Source organism: Lissotriton helveticus, chromosome 1_1 (assembly GCF_964261635.1).
Source record: "Lissotriton helveticus chromosome 1_1, aLisHel1.1, whole genome shotgun sequence".
NCBI lineage: Eukaryota > Metazoa > Chordata > Amphibia > Caudata > Salamandridae > Lissotriton > Lissotriton helveticus.
The window spans coordinates 7,325,241-7,341,228 of NC_136057.1; the positions used below are offsets into that span (position 1 = coordinate 7,325,241).

A 15,988-nucleotide genomic window follows, 5' to 3' on the forward strand; every position below is an offset into this window, starting at 1 on the left:
TTTAACTTTAACTTTACAACTTTTACGCACCATTGGTTAACATTGGTGCGTGCGTGCGCTTTCCGCACATCTCCCGAATCCCGAGGGCCATTCCCGACTTCAGCATTGCTTGTCCTGACTGCTCCCAGCGATTCCCTAGGCCCTAGGCCTAACCACTGTTCGAGTGGCCTCTCTTATACCACTTGTTTAGTATATGGTTCGAGTGGCCCCCTGCCCTCATCCATAATTGTGCAACTTTGTATGTTTAAACAGTGCTTTTGATTTAACGCTTGTGCCCCTTTATTCATAAAGAATACTGGGGATTGTTTTAGTAATAAATACATATATTTTTATAATATATACTTGTGTGGTGTCCTTTCATTTGGTATTACAGGATTGTATGTTGTAAAACAGCTCGCTTAACACGACCTCTTAAGTTAAGCCTTTAGGCTGCTTAGTCCATGCTACCCCTAGGATAGCTTGTCTAATAAGGTTGACTTACAACCAGACACCATAAGGGATTGTTTGGTCAGGTAGTAGGTGGTTCCAGAATTGGAAACATCCCCTACCAGGCCAACTTCTCACAGTCACGTTCACTGCTATCAGACATACACCCTTCCTTCTTGTGTATTCATGGTACGCCTGGTTCCCTTGCGTATGACAACATTTTGTTAACTGTTACAATGGATTTTCAACAAACATTCTCTATAAACGCAATAACACCAATAATCCTCAAAAATGAGAAGGGAGACTTTGGATAAGACATATTCGTTTAGTTAAAAAAAATTCTTTAGACAGTCTTGACTCAACAGACACTGATATTCACTGTGAAGCACGAACAAAGGAACAAAACATTTCAGATAGAATTTGGCCTAGAAGAACAAACAGAACAGACTAAACAAAGCCAAGCGTGGGGAAAGGGAACCAAGAACGAGATCCAATGAAATGAAGCGCAAAGACAAAGTCAGTAACTGAAAGCTCGTTGAGATGACCCCGTAGGAAGATAATTCCACCCGTGGGCGTCTTTCTTGTGGTAGGCAGGCCTCTCAGACGTTCAGACGTCTTGCTTCTGGTGGGAACAGATTGTCAGATAGGCTTGCAGATTGATCTATCCAGCGGGTCCCAGGGAGTTCAATCACTGCAGCGAACGAGCATTAGGCATTTGTGGAGAGGAATCACCGTGGTGGCGGAGCGTCAGGCGTCCGTGATGGGAAATCAGAGCGGTGGATGAGCTTAAACGATGAAGCACACACACATCTCTGGAGTCAAGTCTTAGAGGCGCCAGAGCTCGCAAAACTATCCTGAGGTGAGTGGATATATTCCTCGACAGCTCTCAGCAGGCAGAGCTGAAGTGGCTGCATTTCCTGGGGTGATAATCAATGCTCATCAAAGTTGAGAGTCAGGGTCCCATCTCATGGACGGTCAGGAGGGTAGATATGCTGTTCTTTATGAAGGGGATGACACTAATGGATGCACCAGAGAGGTGATGCTGAGAGGGCTGCTGAAAACAGTCTATACAAAAAGTAGGAATGTCCTGCTAAGAGATAGCACTTCAGGCTGCATCCCATCCCATAACTCCAGGTTGTGGGTTGATGGTATCATTGACAGGTGGTGATTTGATCTGCAGAAGCCAATATCATATTACGCTCAATTTCCTGGCGATTATCCCGCAGTGTCAGGAGCAGAACCACCACCTTCAGGTTCCCAGGATCTAATCTGCTGTACCCTGTAGGTCCATGTGCACGGGTAACCTCTATAATGGGCTCTTCGTGTGAAGTCTAGAATGATGATTCTTGGACTCATTAAGTGTCGAAAACTGGACGCGCCTCTTCCAAACGTGGCACCATTCTGTAGGGTGACTCTCTCCCGGTTGACTGTCTCTGTGGCATTCGTGCCATAGTAAGAGTGCCCTGGGCTAGTATTCTTCAAGTGTGGTTTTCGTATCCGCTCTCTCTTTTGGTACTAATCTTAGGGAGCATAGATCTTTATTGGTTGTATTTTCAAGACAAGTGATGCTACGAAGATATTCCACCAACATTGACTCTTGCGTCCCCTGGCTTCTGTACTTCATGCAGATACCACAACATCTTGTGTAACTTCACCGTCTTTCTGGTAATGAAATGTTTCAGGGCACTGAACTGAGACTACAACATAAAGACTATCTTTGACCATTCCGCACCGTGAGCACACCACGGACAGACATGGGGTGTGCGTCCATGCCCCCTCTCCACATGACATCTCTGTAACATATTGGAGTGTCAACAGATCTTTTGTGGAGAATATGTAAACGTAACCTAGGTCTATTTTCAGATAAATAGTGCTAAAATAAAGTTAGAGATCTGAGTCCTGGGAGAAAGACGTGCTTGAACAAGAAGGGAGGCCATTATCATTCAATAATAAATGCTACACCGAAGAGGAGGAAGCCTCAGCTTTGAAAAGATTTTATGATTTTGTGCACTTTAACAGTATATATACCTTTTAAATATACATGCCTATAAGGCTGATAGTATAAGACTTTTCTGGTATGAAGCCAGTCTGTCTTAAACCTGAAATAAATGAACTTGTAGATTGGGGTAATTTGACCCTGTTGGTTTGCACCAACCGTAAACTTTACCCCAATGTTATACTATGGGTTTCTTTATATAATACTTTTATCTGAATCGCTTATTTCAAATAATTCTTTATATAATATTTTTATCTGATCTCTTGTCTCTAACATTGATATAAAAATGGTTTGACCTTACTTTCTTACCTGTAGTATTCCAATATATTATATTTTAGTCTGCATCTCTTTTCACTAATATTCCAAAATATAGAGTGTTAATCTGGTGCTATTACTATTAATGTTCTGACATTTAATGTTTTTATCTAGTTTTGTTATCTCTATGGTCGCTCTAGATTTTATTTTATTTTCCCTACTATCTGTGCACAATTGATAAGAGTCTTTAAAGATTTAATTTAAAAACATGATGCAATCTCTTTTAAAACCACAAGAAAATGTTCAGGTACTTAAATTTTCTGTAGCCGTTTTGTAATTTTACACCAATAAAGTTTTGAAAAAGAGGATTCTTCTCCTTTTCAGTCTATAGTTATATTTCTGATTTTGTGTTTCTTCAGCAGAGATAGTTTATTCCTTTCCTCTGGGCGCAGGGCATCACGTGTGAACACAAGTCTAATATTTTTTATTTCAGCAATCATAACCCTTTGTACTTTTGGGGCATCATCTTGCCACCTTCAATAATGAAAACTTAAGGTGTATTTACACAGTTTCTTGAAGCCATTCTAGGTCAAGAATAATGTCTTCCCTTACGCGTACAATCTCCTGCTGTCTCCTTACCTTACTTCTTCAACTTTTACATTCTCCACGTCGAGGTTTCTATTCATCCGTCTCCCTCAAGTGGTTACCTTCCCATGTTTTGTTTAGGGTATTCTTAAGTTTGACTTATATTCCTTCCCTTTTCTGCTGGTTTTATATGTTAGATTTACATCAATAGGTGCATCACTTTTACTCTGTCTACCATAGACAGTATTATTATATTTAATTAGATACGTTTTGATGTTTTTCCTCCTACATTAACAGACAATTTTTCGTGTTGTTTTGTCCTAAGTGTTTCCTATTTTGTAAGGAGTTGGATGCAATCCTAGGAACAGACGAGGTTTGTTCAAGCTCCTCCAGGAGTCAGGGTGCTGCCCCTAACGCCATTGGCAACTCTCATGTCTGCTCTGCTTCTTGGAGTTTGACGTACGGCCTACTAGTTGGACAACTCACAGCATTGGAATGAGCTAACACTTAGGGTACACGGGCAAGGACCATTGACATCGAGGTATATATGGGCACTGTGGATATTTGTGTGACATTCATGCTTATTGCATTGCTTCTCCTGCTGCGTCTGCGGAGGGACGCACCTTGTAGGGCTACTCAACTCAGTGTGGGGAGAAGAGTGATAGGCCTACTCATTCCCAGCTCCTCTGTGTGTATTTGTTGGTGCTTCTGCAGAGACAAAGGGTCAGAAAAGTTCTTCTTACAAACTGTGCACAGATAAGGTTTCTCTCTTCGATGTATTCTTTGGTGCTTGCGCCATGAAGATGGGTCACTGAAACACCTCCCACACTCAGTGCATGAATGTGGTTTCTCTCCTGTATGGATTCGATAATGTATACGCAGGGATTTCCGGAGTCTGAAACTTTTCCCACACTCATCACAAGGGAATGACTTCTCTCCTGAGTGTGTTCTTAAATGTTTGTGCAGAGATGGCAAGTCAATGAAACGCTTCCCACACTCAGGACATGGGTATGGCCTCTCTTGGTGCTTTGTGTGCATTATTTGGTGTTTACGTAGTGCTGATTGGCTTAGAAAACTCTTTTCACACTCAGTACACGGGTATATCTTTTCTCCTGTGTGCATTCGTTGGTGAGTATGCAAGTTTGACAGAGCTTTGAAACTAATCCCGCACTCAGGACATGTATAGAGCTTCTCTGCTGAATGCATCTTCTGATGCTGGTGCATAGCTGAAGGGCTGAGGAAAGTCTTCCCACACTCTGTGCATGGATGCAGTTTCTCTCCAGTATGTTTCTGATAATGTGCGTGCAGGGAAGATGGGTCAGGAAAGGTTTTCCCACACTCAGGACATGGGGATAGTTTAGCTGCTGTGTGGGTCTGTTTGTGCCTCAGAAGAGCGGATGGGTCCTTAAAACTCTTGGCGCAGTCTGTACACGAGTATGGCTTACCCTCTGTACGCATTGGTTCTTGCCTGTGGATAGCTGAGAAGTCATTGAACCCTTCATCATATGCAGTGAGTGAGTACGATGCTAGCCCTCCGTGTGACTCTTCATGCCGTTGCAGTGCTGAGGGGTTCTTGAAGCTCCTCTCACACATGGAACATGAGTACGGCATCTCTTCGGTGTGTACTTGCTGGTGCTGATATAGATTTGATTGGGACCTGAAACTTTTCTCACAGTTGGCACATGGATAAGGCTTCTCTCCAGTGTGGATGTGCTGGTGCCAGAGTAGGGACGAGGCGGTTCCAAAGCTCTTACCACACACCGTGCATGTGTACACGCTTTCTTCCGTGTGCATGTGTTGGTGCCAGAGTAGAGACGAGGGGGTATCGAAGCCTTTGCCACACACCATACATGGGTACAGTTTCTCTCCGGCATGCTCTTCTAGATGCTTTTGAAGGTTTGATGAAAACCTGAAGGTTTTCCCGCATTCGCTACATTCATATGGTTTGTCCCCTGGGCGGAGATGCTGAGGCATAATCGCGGTTGATGAATTGTTGAATCGCCTGCCATATTCACCACCGTTGGCTGCATTTGCTCCAACCTCTCCTCCTTGGTGATCAGGAAACATGCAAGCACTTGGTTCCTCTTCGCTTATTAAATTAAGGAATGCGTTGTTAAAACTGCTGTCTCTTTGAAGAGGTGGATGCGGTCTGTTTTCTTGGAACGTTATTGGCTCCCACGGACTCTTGTTTTGTTCCTGGACTGAATTGTGTGATGCTGTGAACGGGGGTAACTGCCTGGTATTGATTCCAGATAATGTTCTGCCTGGCTCCAATTCTCCGGCGTAGTCTCCGTGCATCATATTAGATTTGCTTCTCTGGCCATTCTCTACAGAGGCAAAAAATAAAGATAGAAATTAGCGCATGAATGCATACAAGATAAATTGTTAATTATGGAGTTTCGCTTTCCTGTAATGTGAACATGTCCAAAATATTTTGCAATTGCACTACATTTGGTTAACCACGTGCCACCTTGAAAATCTAACTATATATCTATTGCTGACAAAGTCCATAAGACCTGACTCCATCTTGTGTAGGCCGACTCTATTTTAGGTAAACAGAGTCTCCAGATTTTCTGCTTCTGCAGAATCCTCGTCATGTCTGCCATTGTCGCGAGTATCTTCTGAACGTACGTTTCTAAGGTCTGTGAAAGTGTTAAGTGATTCAGAGAATGACATAAATAAAACACTCCATACAACATTAGTCTAGGACAAGTGAATTATTATCACAATGTCAAGGTCAAATAACAGCAAATACAGACACATCGTCAAAACAGTGCAGTCTGAATAGAGGTCCATTCAACATATATGATCATCTGTATATGTCTGGGAGACACACCTCAATGCAATTAATCAATGTCAGAAATTCCTGAAATTATGTCAGTGATTTCAGTCCGTGATCAGAGACAGGATAAAAGAACTGCGACTTGGCCACTTGTCAGAAGAGGTCCTTGACCCAGATTATCACACAAGATACTGACGGAGACGGTCTTGTCTGCTGCCAGTGCTCCTAATGTGTATAATGAGCTGAGTCCAGGAGAAAGGAGGCTGCTGCGGCATTTTTCCTTTCGCAGGGAACCATGCCTTCATGCCTCTCTAATAACCACAGCTTTTGCTGTCAACAAGGTATGCAGTGCACTGCTTCTCCCTAAGAAAGTCTTGATTGCAAGTTCTACTTTCCATGCTCTTCTAGCGTAGCACATAGAAGTAGGTTTGCGAGTGTTAGGTTTTAAATAATATTTTAACTATGTTGGAAATGTTACTGTAGAGGAATGCTAAATTTTGTTGATCGCAAGATCAAACAAGGTGTTTCAGAGCAATCAAGGACATTTTGCATGCACCATATTTAAAATATTTTGTTATGATATAAGTAGATACCAGTGTGTATGGGTTTGGTGCAGTATTGTCACAAAAAAAAAAGACGACGGAATGGATATTGGCGTATGCATCTCATACTATGTCTCCAATGGAGCGTAATTTTGGGGGCGAAAGAAATCTTACTCCAAGGTTAGAATCAAATTGTAAATGTTCTTTTATGAGATTGAGTATGTACCTGGGAAGGATAACAGTACTGCTGATGGATTGTCACAGTTGTCATTAGAGGAAGGGAATGTAATTGCAGAGAATGGAAATGAGTGTGACCCATCCCAGTCCGGATTCCGAGCCAACCACAGCACCGAGACCGCCCTCATCGCAGCCACCGATGACATCAGGACCCTGATGGACAACGGAGAGACAGCCGCCCTCATCCTCCTTGACCTCTCGGCAGCCTTTGACACCGTCTGCCACCGCACCCTAATGACCCGCCTCTACAACACTGGGATCCAAGGAAAGGCCCTGGACTGGATCACATCATTCCTCTCCGACAGAACCCAGAGAGTCCGCCTCCCACCCTTCCGCTCCGAGGCCTCCAAGATCATCTGCGGCGTACCCCAGGGCTCCTCACTCAGCCCGACCCTCTTCAACATCTACATGAGACCCCTTGCCGCCATCGCATGCAAACACAACATCAACATCATCTCTTACGCCGACGACACCCAACTGATACTCTCCCTCACCAAAGACCGCCTCACCGCCAAAGCCAACTTCCAGGATGGAATGAAAGACGTCACAGAATGGATGAAGCTCATCCGTCTGAAGCTCAACTCAGACAAGACGGACGTCCTCATCCTCAGACAATCCCCATCCGCATGGGACGACTCCTGGTGGCCCACGACGCTGGGCACCGCACCGATACCCACGGACCACGCACGCAACCTGGGATTCATCCTGGACTCCTCCCTCACGATGACCAAGCAAGTCAACGCAGTTTCGTCCTCATGTTTCAACACCCTGCGCATGCTCCGAAAGATCTTCCGGTGGATCCCCACCGAAACCAGAAAGACGGTCACCCAGGCCCTCGTCACCAGCCGACTGGACTATGGAAACACCCTGTACGCAGGAACCACAGCCAAACTTCAGAAACGCCTTCAACACATACAGAACGCCTCCGAACGACTCATCCTCGACATCCCTTGCCACAGCCACATATCTGCCCACCTGAGAAACCTGCACTGGCTCCCCGTCAGCAAGAGGATCATGTTCAGGCTGCTCACCACGCACACAAAGTGCTCCACGACACGGGCCCCAAACACCTCAACAACCGCCTGTCGTTCTACACTCCCACCCGCCAGCTCCACTCCACCAGCCTCGCCCTCGCCACCGTCCCGCGGATTCGCAGAACCACCACCGGAGGAAGATCGTTCTCCTACCTGGCGGCCAAGACATGGAACTCCCTCCCCGCACACCTACGACTGACCCAGGACCATCTCACCTTCAGGAAACACCTCAAGACCTGGCTCTTCGAGCAGTAGCGGCACCCCACCCCCTCCCTTCAGCGCCTTGAGACCCTCACGGGTGAGTAGCGCGCTCTATAAATTGAGTGACTGATTGATGGCTTTCAGCTATGAGGATGTTGTGTTGAGTGAGGAATAAAGTATGGGCAAGTTTTGTCTGAAGCAGTTTGGATGCGGGATATGGAAAAGGATATGTTTTTGAAGGTTGTAAAAGAGTGTATTTCGGAGGTTGGCCAAGGGAATATCAACTGCATGGAGAATGCAGTGCGTTTTGGAAAGTTAAAGATGAATTATCAGTGTGCCATATTTTTGTGTTGAGAGGAGACAATATTGTATACCTGAGTGGTGTACATGAGAATATCGCCAAAGTAGGTCAAGATGGACATGCGGGGAAGTTGAGTACTAGGAGGAAAATAAAATAACATTTTTGGTGGCCAGAGGCAGATGCTATGATTGATCATTGGGTGGGGAACTGCAAAACCAGTAGTGCAAGCAATTAGTCTATCAAACCACTGACTGTACCTTTCATAACGGTGGAGTTACCAGCTGGACCATGGCATAAGTGGGTCATAGACTTTATGTGGCCTTTCCCCACCCTGTCTGCCAGGGAGATATATGCCATAGTACTTATCTATTATTGTTCTAAGTGGCCAGAGGTGCGTATGGTGAACAAAGTATCTACTGATGGGGTAACTGAACTCCTCAAGGGTGTTTTTTCAAGGGAGGGCCTTCCTGAAGTTCTGCTATCTGATAATGGGGTTCATTTCACATCAGAAATGATCCAAATGTTTTTAAAGGATTCTAAAATTAAACATGTAAAAGTTTCCTTGCACCACCCAGATGGTAATGGTCAAGTAGAATGCTTTAATCGATTTATGAAAGGAACCGATCAACCAGCTTTGAAATCTGGGTTGTCATGGAAGAGATCTCTTCAGGACATTTTATTGTCCTACAGAATTACTCCTTATTCTGCGACAGGCAAGAAGCCTTGTGAGTTGTGGAGACAAAGGAAATCATCTTTTGTAGAGGTTAAAAAGGAAAAATGAGATTGAGTCTGATAAACTTGCTGATCACAGCAGATTTTCCGCAACTGCTTCATTTAAACTACAAAAAAAGCTCAACAAAAGTAAAAAGATTTTGGAGAAATGGTCGCTTTTACTTCTGACAATAGCAGGCCGAGTCTCTTTAGTGAAAATGTCAATCATTCCCCTGCTAATATTCCTATTTTTAAATATTCCTTTAAAAATACTGCTTTCTTATTTTAACTAAGTAGACAAGATTTTACGGCAGTTTATATGGGCAAAAAAAACCTCCCCACCCACTATCAAGCTGGTTTGATTCGTTTATTAACGCAGCGGGTGGCTCCTGCATCGAAATTTGATAACTTTTTAGAAAATCTGATGCTAATAGAAAGCACAATTAAATTACCAGCATCTCTGCGTACTGCAAAGTTACCCAAAAAAACAAGGTATAGGGTTGTAAATATAATTGCTAACCACATACAAGGGTTCCATAAAGCGTACAACATTCCATTGTGCCATGCATTTGCTCCCCTTAAAGACTGAGTTGTGGGGTCTCCAGCTTTCACAAAAGCTACTGCAGACTTATAATGGGCTAGGATTTGGTAAACTGGGTGACTTCTACAATGACACTAATTTGATATCGTAAACCGGTTGAGAGGCGTGGGGGAGTGGTCCCTGGCGGAGGAACTACATATGAAAGCTTGCCGCAGGGACGAAAGGTTGGATGAGGATATAGCAACTTGGAGAGAATTATGCAGAGAATTGTTGAACTTCACTAGGACAGAAAGCGATCTGGGTGCTGAGACAGATGGTGACGATAATACGTAAGCGCAGGTGCACGTGTCTCCCTAGTTGTATATGATGCTGTGTCTACTACTAAGCCATAAAACATGTAAAGTGCATTTACCTGTGCTATGTGACCGGGGTTCTAATGTGTAAAATGTAAACAAGCCTATGGATATTGTCTTGAAGGATTCTGTATATGACCACTCAGTTTGTGGTGAAAAGTTATAAATAAAGTTTCTTAAAACAAATTTGATATCGTGGGAGGCATTCGCACTGCATTTTGCACCTAAGACAGGCGATTTTTGGTTAAGTTTTAGACAGATAACTTGTTTCCCACAAATAAGCATAAAATAATCAACAAGAGGGAAAGAATAATTCTAAAAGCAGCCCTCAATTTGAATCTACGTGGTATTGGAACCTGGTATTGTTTACGACGACAGGGTTTGAATCAGAACCTCGTTGAGGTAATGCTTTAAAAAAATAATCGCTCAGGAAACCAACTGCTGGTTTAATATAATGGAATGGCAACGAGGCTGCGAATTTGGGAAAAAGGCATTGAGGGTGGCGGATTTTAGGAGGATGTCCTTTTTTTCAAGTTGGCTGGTGTATTATACCCCTCTCAAACTACACAAATGGTTTCCAGCACTTTCAAATGAATGTTTTAGATGTAATCTGGCGGGGGCAGGCGATTGGGTGCACATATTCTTTATATGTCTCAAACGATATCATTTCAGGGTGGAGGTGTTCAGGTTCATGGTCATCTTACCTTCATCACCGCTGGCCCTTTTTGGCTTTTCTCACGCAACTAGCCAGCTGCCAAAGTATGGACAATATTTTGTTTTTGCTGCTATAGCAGTAGCCAGAGCTCTGGTGTTGCAAAACTGGAGATCTCAGAAGGTGCCTACAATGGGACAATGGCTTTCCAAGTTAGCCCGGACCTACCATTTTGAAGAGTCATATGCAAAGAGGGTAGGGGCGCTTCATAGATTCAAGATAAGTTTGCTGGGCTATGCTTTTATTTCACGCTGAGATGCAAATATGCAAGTCAGGATTTCTCCCTGGGCAAAGAGAAATCTGAGGGTTTTATTTTATATCGTGCCTGCTTTTTAATTTTAATTGTGGATTCGAGGCTGGTCGGTGGCATGAGTTCTTCCTTGTGTTGGACTTTTTAGAATGCTGATTATATTACATGTGAATCTATCTATTTGGCTACTGCAATATGAAATCGGGTATTATGAAGCTTATATTATATGTGAATCTAATTATCTGTCTGCCGTAATATGAATTTGGGTATTATGTAAATGTAAATGTAAATGTATGTATACTTGTAAAGCGCACTATCACCTTTCAGGCATCCTGGCGCTGTATATCGCTGTGGAACCCTTCCTGGCTTTCCCTGTGAGATGCCCCTACTGGGCACCCCCAAGGTGAAGCCAGGCATCCCAGCGCTTTCGGGGCCGTTGTGGAGATTAAGCAAGCTATTGCCCAGACTTGCAGAGTGGGACCCTTGATTAGAGTAGGCACCTAGGCGAGAATTATCGAGTCCGTGGACATTGAGCCCAAGACCCTGCCGCGTCGGGAATTGAACCCTGGTTCCGGGCCAGACCTCGGCCTCAGGGTCTGCCGCTTTAATCGGTGAGCCACACTTCTCCCTCTCTTATGAAGGTTGAGTTGGGCTTTTTAGAACGTTGGTTATATTATATGTGAATCTATTTATTGTCTACTGAAATATGAATTGGAGTATTATGCAAGTCTGTTCTCTACTATTATACCATGTTTACCATGTCTAGTTTGTCTGCTATCTAGGCTCAATAAAAAAATAAAAAATAAAATAAATTTAAAAAAATATCAGGAAATGAGAAGAAAGGTAGAAGTTCTCCAAGAACAAACCAAATGTAGACACAATGTTAGTTTACCTATAGTGAGAGTGGGGCAGTATGTACGAGTGAGGAAGCCAAGTTTTGTGGAATAGGGGACATCATGTTGGTCAGAACCCTTGAGAATTAGTGCAGTCAAATTGGAGGATGGAAGAATGTGGCATTAACAACGCGTGAGCCCTTGCAATGTGAGAAAATCTAATGATGAGAATGTCAGCTGTGGAAATGTTGAAGGATATGGTGGTTATATGATGGGAGATGGTAGGGGTGGTAATGACTCAGTCTGTGTGTACGGGGTAGAGATGAGTATGATAAGGAGGCAGTGGTTGATGACATACGGGGGAGCTCTTTTTGCTATTACTTTTGCCTGCCACCTGAGCCGACATTGACACTGTCACGGACTGCTGCACCATCATTTTCCCAGTGCCTTGAGGAGGGAAAAGACCACAGTTCCCAGCACCCTTAGCGGCGCGCTCACCACATACGCAAACCAATGCGCCGGGAGGTGCTCAAAAAGAGGCCAGGGATCCCCCAGCTCAAGACGCGCGCAGACTTGCCTGGGCCGCGCATGGGCTGCGCCCGTCCGCGGAAGGACGAGGCTGGGCTGGGCCACCCCCCTTGATTCCACAAGAACAGGATTATACAGAGACCGGTAAGGTGAAAACTGTTTTATTGTGCATCTACTAGTGTTTACTGACCCTGTGGGAGTATGGGCAAAAGGAAATTACCGCCCTCTGTGGGGAAGCCGCATACTAAAAGTGCACCAATCACTAAGTACTTGAAAACTGCTGTGGGGCGACTTAATAGTGAGATTGTACACGTCGAGGGGCAACTCCCAGCTACCAAAACCGCATTAGATGCCGCATTGAAAGAATCTGCATTAGATGGTGCGAGCGATCCCACTTTAACCACGAGTGACGGGGAAAACACGGATACAGAGGCACCGCCTACTATTGTAACTAACAAGGAGAGTGTTTCAAATATATCCAATCCCTGCATTCTAACAACTCCATTGGAGATTTCAACTTTGTCCAACAGCACTGATCTGCCCTCCCCACCGGCTAAAAAATCCAAACTGCTGCCTCGACAGAAAAACGGTCATAGGGGGAACACAATAGTAAAGGCAAAAAAAGAAGAAAACAATGCTGGAGTGATTAAGGGGGATAATAATCCAACAAGTAAAATACTAGGGTCACAAAATATTGAAACGATGATTTTTAAAAAGCTACATGGCAAATTGGACAATATAGAGCGACGATTGATGTCTGAACTAAAGCTAGTCCAAAAAGATGTGTCTTTTCTGACAGACCTGGTATCTGAAATGATTTCTACAAAATATTTGAGCAAGACTATTATTAACAATAATCGAGTTACACGGCCAAAAGAAGACCTAGACACCACCACCCCTGCTGGTGAATCTAAACAAAGAATGACTCCTGTTGTACAACCCTCAAGGGTCAGACAGAAGTTACAACCACCGAAGCACCAATGCTTATTAAGGATAATAAAGTGACCTCCTTAAGACTGGTAAAATCTAATCAGGCAGATACACTGACCAGGGCTGTGCATGTTGGTAACATAGAAGAGCCATTACAACTCCCCAGCAACCCCGCTCCCTCCCCCCCAGGCGACCCCATACGTCATTGTATTGAAACATGTTCCCAGATTAGCTGATAAAAGCTGTGAATCTTTTGAGACTTTGAAAAATCAAGTGGTTCATTGGATTGCTGTAAAAACTAACGTTGGCGTTAATGTGTTACAACAAAATATTATAAAGCTAAGGAGAGTAAATTGGGTAGGTAGCTCTAGGAAAACGTGTCAGGGGGGATTACGCTGTAGTGAACTTTCATAGCAGGGATCTGGTAGGGAATTTGATGGAAGGATTTCTGAACAAATACTACATTGCCTAACTTTAGTCAAAATGATCACATAACTGGTGTTCCATTAGGCTTTTTCTATAGGCCTGAGCACAGTAAATAAAGTAGGTACACCTCATATTTGTAATTGAAATCAAACTGTTCTTACTAACAATAGATATGAACCGTTGAGAAGGTGCAGTGATATTGATTGACAGAGGGAGGAAGTGGGTGTTATATTAGAAAGGAGTCCGGAATGCACTGTAACTTGTAACGAGCCCGCTGGCGACCCCTGTGTTCTAGTTCATAGGGAGGACTTGCGTGAGGTATCTACTCATAATCTGGCCAATATCCCTACCTGTAAATTGCTAGAAGTTGAAATAAGTGCACAAACTAAAGAATCCTTGCATATCATGCCATGGAACGTGGCTGGAATCAAAAATAAGCCCAATAACGACGCATAGCTAAAAGCGATTGAGGGGTGTGCATTAATATTGCTTCAGGAAACATACCATACTGAGCCCTTTTTTAGGTCGAGGACTCGTCGCACTGCTGTAAGCAGTGTGGGCGGAGCTCCGAAGATTTAATGTTTTTTAGTAAGGGTCTTGAACCCGCCCCTCTTCTCCATTGGCTGGCCTAGTAAATGCTGGCCAGCCATTGGAGGAGAGGGGCGTCACTCGGTCCAAGCCCCGTCTTTTTCGGATTTGGGGGTGTTTTTTTAAGCTTCTTTCTTTTTTTCTTTCTCTCCTCTTCCCATTGGCTGGAATTTTACCTTCCAGCCAATGGGAAGAGGAGAGAAAGAAAACCACGCCCCTGAATCGGAAAATGACCGTGCTTTCTCTGAGGCATTTTTTCCTCGCCTCGGAGAAACTTGGTCGTGCTGCTTGTTCAACACTTCCCGTTCTCTGAGCTGGGAAATTCCTGTCGAGGAGGCGGTGCAGTATAAAGACCCAGCAGGGCTGGCAGGTGGGACTCTTACTCTCTATGCCAGTTTAGCCTGCAGCGAGGGGAGGAGGCACTGTATAAAGTAGCCACATACCGCGACGAGCAGATTCAGCTTGTTGAAAAAGAGGAAACTAGAAGTGTGGAAACACAGCGACCACACGCTAAAGTGCCGCAAATCCACTCTCCTGCTATCTCTTACGGAGACAAATTCACAAAGACCGCGCGCATACAGAACATCGCTGATTCTGCAGTAGACCCCCGCTGTCCGGTGACAGTTGGCGCCTGGGGATATATTTATTTCTGTGCTTGTGTTGGATTGTGCCCGTTGAGTGGGATGTAGCGACTTCTGGCACTCTGCGCCATCCAGGCGGCTGTGGGTGCCGAATCGGTAGGTGGAAGTGAAATTCGCGACCAGCTGCTGCCTGTTGTTGGTGGCCGCCATGTTAAAAGAGGCGTACTAGATTGTATTCTATAAGTATTCCCGAACTATCCGTAGTTAGACACAGTGATTTTATCGAAAATGTAATACATTTCTTCGTAGAAGCAAAAACATTTCTGAGAGGAACCAATTTGCTACCGTTAGTATTATTTATATACATACTAGATATGTATGTGATTCTAGTCAAACACAACTGACGTGCTTGCCTTTTTACGGTGACAAAGAATACTTTTATATTTTTATACGTCTTGGGTATTAGTCATGTTTCCATTACAGTTAGCTCGGCATGACTTCGCTTTAAAAAGTCCGCCCTATTAGCCAGTTCTGCTTCGAGGGTACGCCATCAACAATTTACGTTAGCACACGACGCGTCAAACATGGGCATGCTTCCGAACCAGGATTCGTAAACGGAAAAGGCTTGATGATGTGACAGCGGATGCCGTTTGATTGACTTTACAGCTCATTTCTGATGTTTGCCATCCAAGTAAACAGTATGCACGATAAAATAGCAGTACCTTCTTTTTCTCGTGGATTTACCCTGTGATACTTACTTCGGAAGTTCTTTATGCAGTTTAAAAAAAATAATAATTTCCTTCCACTATAAACTTCCTATTTTTTGGGAAGTTCTAAAACCGTAATCTAAATGTTTTTTATAAAGTACTTGTCACGTATTGACGTCACCACAGCTAGATAGGCACAGATTATTTCGCCACAGCGTACCTGCAGCGGCAGGGACCAACTGTCCAGTAATAACTTTGTGTACCGATCATCGTTAGTGCCAATATCGCGTCGGTAACTTATTTATTGACCGTCCTTCCATTCTACAATGCCACTGACTGTGATTTTAGTGCTTTGGCGAAATGGTCAACTCGATTGGGATGTACATCAAAGTGTAATTCGTCTTTTTACTGCTTACTGAGATTAATCTATTTTGCCTTTCCCTCTGTTAAATTGTAAATTGGAGAATGT

General features: G+C 44.0%; 1 protein-coding gene across 1 annotated transcript in view; it reads right to left on the reverse strand.

Annotated features, from left to right (window-relative positions):
- Positions 1-740: 740 nt before the first annotated feature.
- The window catches only part of LOC144808548 (uncharacterized), a 271,476-nt gene continuing 256,228 nt past the window's right edge, over positions 741-15,988 (reverse strand). The window contains exon 4 of the mRNA XM_078673646.1: positions 741-5,589. Within this exon, the coding sequence (XP_078529772.1) occupies positions 3,899-5,589 (1,691 nt within the window). The 3' untranslated portion in view covers positions 741-3,898. The remainder of the gene's footprint in view (positions 5,590-15,988) is intronic.